The sequence below is a fragment of the Aquarana catesbeiana genome, linkage group LG11 (assembly GCF_042186555.1).
Source record: "Aquarana catesbeiana isolate 2022-GZ linkage group LG11, ASM4218655v1, whole genome shotgun sequence".
NCBI classification, from domain to species: domain Eukaryota; kingdom Metazoa; phylum Chordata; class Amphibia; order Anura; family Ranidae; genus Aquarana; species Aquarana catesbeiana.
In genome coordinates, this window is record NC_133334.1 from 218,663,724 (window position 1) to 218,671,363 (window position 7,640).

The 7,640-nt window shown below is 43.9% G+C and overlaps 1 protein-coding gene across 1 annotated transcript; it reads right to left on the minus strand.

The window, feature by feature from the left end:
* Nucleotides 1-256: 256 nt before the first annotated feature.
* Nucleotides 257-7,376, minus strand: LOC141113013 (uncharacterized). Its single transcript, XM_073606078.1, has 2 exons — nt 7,257-7,376; nt 257-1,225 (listed from the first exon to the last, which is right to left on the minus strand). The coding sequence occupies exon 2, from the start codon at nt 1,223-1,225 to the stop codon at nt 449-451; it is 777 nt and encodes a 258-aa protein (XP_073462179.1). The 5' UTR covers nt 7,257-7,376; the 3' UTR covers nt 257-448.
* Nucleotides 7,377-7,640: the final 264 nt, after the last annotated feature.

Sequence of the window (7,640 nt, forward strand, 5' to 3'; positions counted from 1 at the left end):
TCCTGGATTTAAGCAAACACCTCCAGCTCTCATTGGCCCTCTTATGACTCAACCCCCTCCCTCCTGGCAAACTCACAAGAGTGAGCTGTGCATAATGTCATAAGCCTAGCCTTTTTACCAGACAACAGGAAGTGGGCTGTATAAGGCATTTACTGGCAGGAAAAAAAGGTTTTATCATCCAAAGGTAAAACAAGGACAGAAGATTAAATAGATGGAACGATGGGGGGGGAATAAAAATAAAAGACTGAAGGCCCACTTTAAGAAATCATAGTTTTAATTAATGATAAAGCACATCTTGTCAAATAAAACTCACAATCTAGGTCCATTAGCAATATTAATATCGTTGATAAAGGAATAAATTAAACATTTATGTACATGAGAGCAAAATAAAGTTAAAAATCAAACCATCTTAGAAAGTTTGATATCTTAAAGTACTAAAATAAAACATTTAGCAGTCAAGTAGAACATGCAGATCCTGCGAATTATCCTCTGTGACAATCTGCTGCATGGCAGATTTGTTGTCCTCTTCTCCCAGGATCTGTAGGCGCAGTGCAAGCGGTAAAAGAAGGGTAGAAAATTTAAAAGCATTATTAGCAGTGGAGTCACTGAAAAGGTCGTTGCAGGTATCACTGTCTGATTCGGAGGGTGAAATGGATCCACTTCCAGCATTGTTTCCCGTTCCCCAGCGGTCTAGAGGTGGTGTGTGCCTAAAGAGGCAGTGAACACCATAAGGACAAACACCTAGTGCAGCATAGTGCCGACAAGCATCCCGCATCTCCCGAGGGTGCTGAAAGAGGCATCTGGACCCATAAGGGCAGCCTGCAAGTGAATGCCAAAGGCGGCATACCTTCTTGCTGTGGAAGGGAGATGGGCGCCGTTGTCGAAGGCGAATGGTTTCTGGCACTTCCCTCCGCTCACTGTGGCTATGGATAAACAGGCAGCGTGGGCCATAGCTGCAGACTCCAAGGAGATGGAAGGAACGGCACAATTCAGTCTTGTATTTTGGATGCTGGAATGGTGGGCGAAGGTCACTTAGACCATGGGCAAATTGGCAACGGTTTTGGTAGGCACAGAATCCATTTTCTGAATAGCTATTGCACAGTTCAGTTTTATAACGCAACGAAGAGAATCCGGTTTTGTGTGCACCACTGGAGAAGGCCAAGAAGTCTTCATCCAAAGGAGGGCTTGCTGAAGAGAAGTTATCCAGACTGTTGATTTCAAACATCTGTCAAGGATATGAATGAGGCAGTCAAACCACATGGAAAGGAGCATGCATTAAAGCAAAAAGAAACAAACCTGTACTGACATCTGTTACTAATAAGAGCACCAACTAACAAATGAATTAGCTACAGAAGTAGCACATGGACAATCTGGTTATGTCGTAAAACACACACAAAAAAAAAAAATTCTAATAAGATCAGAAAGAATAGTAAATAAAAATGCAATTTGTAAAGCATTTTCCTGGTGCCAACATGGCAGCATACATCATGTATGCTGCCATTGTCTGGCACCAGAAAGGAAACTTATGGTAAATATTTAATTCTCTTTTCCTGGTACCAACGTGGCAGCATACATGTGGTTGTGTACTGCGATGGATTGGACCCAGGAAAGGAAAATTACAGTAAGTATTTGATACAATTCTCCCATTACCCAAACCAGTGTTCACAAATATGGGTTTGTTAGGGATCCCTGTACAAGCTGTTTTGCAGAGTCCAGTGACATAACCCATTATTAAAGTGGTTGTACACCCTATATTAAGGCTTACCTGTAGGTGCTGCAAATATCTCCTAAACCTCCACAGTTTAGGAGATATTTACAATAAAGCCATGCACCAATGTCTACAGCACATTTAGAAAGGGCAGTACATGCCGTTTCTAAAGGGGGTCATGCCGTGACTGACAGCTCCCGCATGAGTGCTGTCATGCGACTTCGGCCAGTCACAAAGCCAGAGTTTGCGGTCCCGGAAGGAAGAGGGGTGAAGATGGACGCTCACTGCTAGTGGGGACAACGGTGATAGCGCAGGCTTTGGTTTCAGATAAGGCAATACATAAATGGGCTCCTATGCGATGCATAGGAGCCCCTATATGCTTTACCTTTGCAGGGAAATAAAGTGGAAGTAAAACCCATCATGGTTTACTTCCTCTTTAAGACACTGGGGCAGATTGGCTCAGTCAGTAGCTGTTGCATTGCTGACAATTTTATCAATTACAGTAGAAAGCTAAATGCAACTGAAAGCACCCAGCCATAAAGAAGTTGTAAACTGGACATTCTTCTTGTACCCTGAAAGGCAATGTCATAATGTGCTAGTATGCATTGCATACTAGCACATTATGTTAAACTTGCCTTATAACATAGCATTCCAGCGCCAAGATGTCAGATCTGCAGGCACTCCCATCTTCACCCTTCTTGCTTCCGGGTTTGGACTGACTGGCCAGAGCTGCAATGAGGTCACTCCCATGCATGTGCGTGGGAACCACTGTTTATGGCACAGGGCTCTGAACAAATGGCCCGGGTGCCCATTCCTTCAGAGCACATGCGCCAGTTAGGTCACTGGCTGCATGTACAGTAAATATCTCCTAAACAGTGCACTTTTAGGATTTACACTACCTATAGGTCAGACTCAGACTTGTAGGTAAAATTCAGAGCAGGGTGTTTACTGCCACTTTATACAATAAGTTTACATTTTGAATATGTTGCATGTCAACACCTGTATTTAGGACGTAATATTCAGCACTCTGCCTCACTCCTCTCCCCCGCAGCTGTTGTCAGATTTTAAAGCGGTTGTATAATCGCTGGACACCCCCCCCCCCCCCAGGTAAAGTCATAATGTGCTAGTATGCATTGCATACTAGCACATGCTGTGAAACTTACCTTAAAACCCAAGCTGTTCCAGTGCCGCAGGGGCTCCCATCTTAACCCATCTTGCTTCCAGCTCTGCGACTAGCCGGAGCCACGATGAAGTCACTCCCATGCATATAAGAGCCGCTGTTCACACCACAGGGTTCTTAAGGAATGCCACGGGTGGCTAGCTGCATGTAATGTAAATATCTCCCAAATGGTACGCATTTAGGAAATATTTACACTACCTATAAGCAAGCATTATAGGCTTACCTATAGGTAAGAGTAAAGGCAGTTTACTTCCTCTTTAAATTGGTGGCCCTGTGCAAGGCTCTGCCAGTCAGAGAGATGGACGTGTCAGGATCCCGCACCCACAAGCCACTGATCGTGGGTGCAATTAAAAAATAAAGTTATTCATTCACAGGGACCTGCTATCGTGGTAGATGGACTGGTAGTTTCAATGGACTGTGAGCATGCTGATCAGTGCACTTGTAGTCCACTGAGATACCCCCCAGATTTCTGACTGAAACAGGATACAGAGTAGTTGGAAGTCACATTTTCCAGCAGCTGCAGAGCTATGCAGAATGTATGAACCGGTAACAAATGTTTCCACACATAGGTCATCAGAAATGCAAGCACATCTCCAAGTGGTACATGAGCTTTGTTTGGAGCAGTGTTATGCATTTTTGGTCCCAGAGAAGTTAATGGAAGCAACTATAAGCCTGCAACAAATACAAGAATACGTACCCAAGACAGACTTCAAATTTACATAGTAGGGCACCCTAGATATTGGAGTTCCTCAGCAAGCTGAGCATATACAGTGGATAGAAAAAGTCTACACACCCCTGTTAAAATGTCAGGTTTCTGTTAAACTAAAATAATGTGGTTGCACAAGTGTGCACACCTCTTATAACTGGGGATGTAGCCATGTTCAGAATTAAGCAATCACATTCAAAACTCATGTTAACCACCTCAATACAGGGCACTTACACCCCCTTCCTGCCCAGGCCATTTTTCAGCCTTTAGCGCTGTCACTTTGAATGACAATTGCGCAGTCATGCTACACTAACCATGTGAAATTGTTATTTTCTTCACACAAAGTTCTTTTGGTGGCATTTAATCACTCCTGGGGGGGGGGGGCTGGTTCACTGGAAAAAAAAAAAAAAAACCAAACTTGTTTTCAAAAAGTGCCAGTAAATTAGTAATTTTTCTCCTTCATTGATGAGGCAGCACTGATTGTTGGCACTTCTTTTAATCAGGACACTGATCAGTGCCCCGATTACATCCCTAGATGTCCTCTGAGGAGATGCAGCTGATTGGCTCTCCGATAACCGGCATCTGTGTTTACATGTGACCAGCTGTGATTGGACACAGCCGATCATATGGTTAAAGAGCCGCTGCTCTTTACACAGATCGAGGGTTGCGCCATGTCCTAGCAACATGGCTGCGATCGCCACCCCCCCACAGGAGCGGTTGTCTGGGAGGCCATCACATGACGTCCACCCAGCCGTCATTTGACGGTGGGCGGCCGGCACGTGGTTAAATAGGAGTCAGTACACACCGGTCATTTAAAGTGCCCCTGATTAACCCCAAATAAAGTTCAGCTGTTCTGCAGGCCTTTCCTGACATTTTCTTAGTTGCTTCCTACAGCAAAAGCCAGAGAGCTACTAAAGCATAAGAGGGATCTCATTGTTAAAAAAAGTGTCAGTCAGGAGAAGGGTACAAACACACACACACACACACACACACACGATAAATATGGCACAACAGTGACATCACCAAGAACTGGACATCACCCCAAAATTGATGAAGACAAGAAAACTTGTCAGGGAGGCTGCCAAGAAGCCTACAGCAACATTAAAGGAGCTGCAGGAATAGCTGGCAAGTAATGGCTGTGTGGTGACAACAATCTTCATATGTCTGAGCTATGGGGTAGAGTGGCAAGACGAAAGCCTTTTATTAAGAGAAACATCCAAGCCTGGCTAAATTTATCAAAAAGACATCTGAAGTCTCCCAAAAGCATGTGGGAAAATGAGTTATGGTCTGATGAAACCCAGGTTGAACTTTTTGGCTACAATTCCAAAAGATATATGTTTGGTGCAAAAACACTGCACATCACCAAAAGAACACCATACCCACAGTGAAGCATGGTGGTGGCAGCATTATGCTTTGGGGCTGTTTTTCTTCAGCTGGAACAGGGGGCCTTGGTCAAGGTTTAGGAAATTATGAACAGTTCCTAATACCAGTCAATATTGGCAAAAAGCCTTCAGGCTTCTATTAGAAAGCTGAACATGAAGAGGAACTTCATCTTTCAGCATGACAACAACCCAAAGCATACATCCAAAGGAATGACTTCAGAAGATTAAAGTTTTGGAATGGCCCAGCCAGAGCCCAGACCTGAATCTGATTGAAAATCTGTGGGGTGATCTGAAGAGGGCTGTGCACAGGCGATACCCTCGCAATCTGACAGATTTGGAGTGTTATTGCATAGAAGAGTGGGCAAATATTGGCAAGTCAAGATGTGCCATGCTGATAGACTCATACCTAAAAAGACTGCGTGCTGTAATAAAATCAAGAGGTGCTTCAATATAGTATTAGTTTAAGGGTGTGCACTCTTATACAACCATATTATTTTATCTTTTCATTTTTAACTTCCCTCCACCTAAAAATTTTTAGTTTGTTGTTCAATTGAGTTGTACAGTTTATAGGTCACATTCAAGTGGAAAAAGATCTGAAATGATTTATCTTTGTATTTTTTTACAGCACAGAAACCTGACATTTTAACAGGGGTGTGTGGACTTTATATAGGAATCTCTAGGCATCCCCTTTTTCAGTTGTCTTGGAACCTTACTGGTTTTAGATGCAGATTCTCCTAAAGCAAGAGGGATAAGAGTTGGGATTTGCAATTAACTTGTCCTGTAGGTTCGAGGATACCCATGGCTTCATTTATCAAACATGTACCGATGTGGTGTTCCCTCCCCTTGGGCCTTCAATAAAAAACCAATAGATAAATACACACCAGGTGCTCTTCCCTTCTGGCTCAGCTGCTGGGAGGAAACAAGAGATTTCAACAAGAGATAATGCAAACAGGTGAAGTCATTGCACCATTAAGCAATCATTCACGTCGGGCAGTTTTGACATGTCAAATCGCCACCTATTGCTGGCACCAGCTGGATCCATGCGATACAGACTGTGGCACCGCTCCGATTCCAAAAAGTAGTTCCCGCACTGCTTTTGGTGATGATTTTAACAGACATCTGTGCAGGAAAAAAAAAAAAAAAAAAAAAAAGGGGGGGTGGACCCTGAAGGTGCAGTGAAATTTGAACCATACAAAAGGAATGACTCAAATCACAAGTGATTTAAACAGGAATGCAGTGCGATACCGGTCCGAATCACATGCAGATCCCTGCACTGTTAGTGTGAACTGGCTAAATGGCTATTTGTATTTAGAGATTTTCCTGCTACTATTAGCTCCCATTCCAACAATCAGTACAAACTCCTTTAGCGCTTCCAAACTACTATGTACTGCCTGCCTGATTACAAATAGACTATAGGATTATGCAGGTCCTCAGATTACATACTTATAAAATTTGATTGTACGCCAACTTCACACATAGGGCAACTCTTATGATGGATGAAGTTTTGGCAGGTTCAGCAGGGACCAGGTGAATTTCGATCCCTCGATGGACAAGCTGGTTGTACAAGATTCTGTCTGTTGCTTCTGTACACCAGCTTGTTAAAGTTTGATCAGTGCTGCCGGCTACAGCCAGCAGTGCTAAGTGGATTCTGATGTGGGGGAAGCCTTCAGCTGTACAGATACAACCAATCAATGGGAGGGAAAAACAATTCAGGTCATTTTTTTTTGTGCTGCGTGAAAAATAAAATAAAAGAGAAATAGGAATTATTTTTATATGAAAGGTTGTAGGAGGGCATTGCAAGTGTGGTAGAGCCACTGTTTTTACCACCCATAATGACCCACTCACAATGCTGCGGGTCCCAGCAATACATGGCACTTTCAATGGGCAGTGCCACCGCTGGTCTATAGTGCCACACCAGAACCACAACTGCATGCAATGCACATGATTGCAGTACTATGGTAATTATAGGGGTAAATCAGGCAGTGAGGAGCCAACATATTGCCACACCTGAAACACCTCTGAAAAGCTTTCCGAGCACAGATCACTTTTCACTTGTGAATGAGCCCCAAGACATGCACTCCAGTGATCACATTGCACACAGTCCTCTAGAACGGGCTTTGTAAAACACATGAATTGCTCCATAGATCACTTCCAGAGACACACAGCTAACCCGAGCCGGGGATCTCCCGTACAACGTGCCTGAGACACGCCCATAGAGCCCGCAGCTCCCCCATCTATGAGGACAGAATAGATCAGAAGGGATCTCAGCCCGATCCTCACCTTTGTCTCCCCCTGTAGGCCCGTCTCTCTCGGTCTGGATTGGTTTGCGCTTTGTCCACTACCAGCTGATCACCTGCCGCCACATATTTCATATAAATCAGCAGCCAATCAGCTGTTAGAAAGGGAGGGAAGGTTGTGATTGGCTGAGGGCAGGCGGCATGGCGTTAGATTGGTTCGCCATCATAATGGGCACCTGGGGAGTCAGACACTTAACACAATGGAAGTCTTCCTATTATCCTGGGCAGTAGAGAGATATAACTGCTCTGCTTCCAACCAAAACAATATCATCTCCGAATATATTTATATGGATTGTATTCCAGTGTGCTTCATCACTGCTTAGGAATAATGTTTTTGTTAGATTAATTTATATTGCTGTCTGTGTCC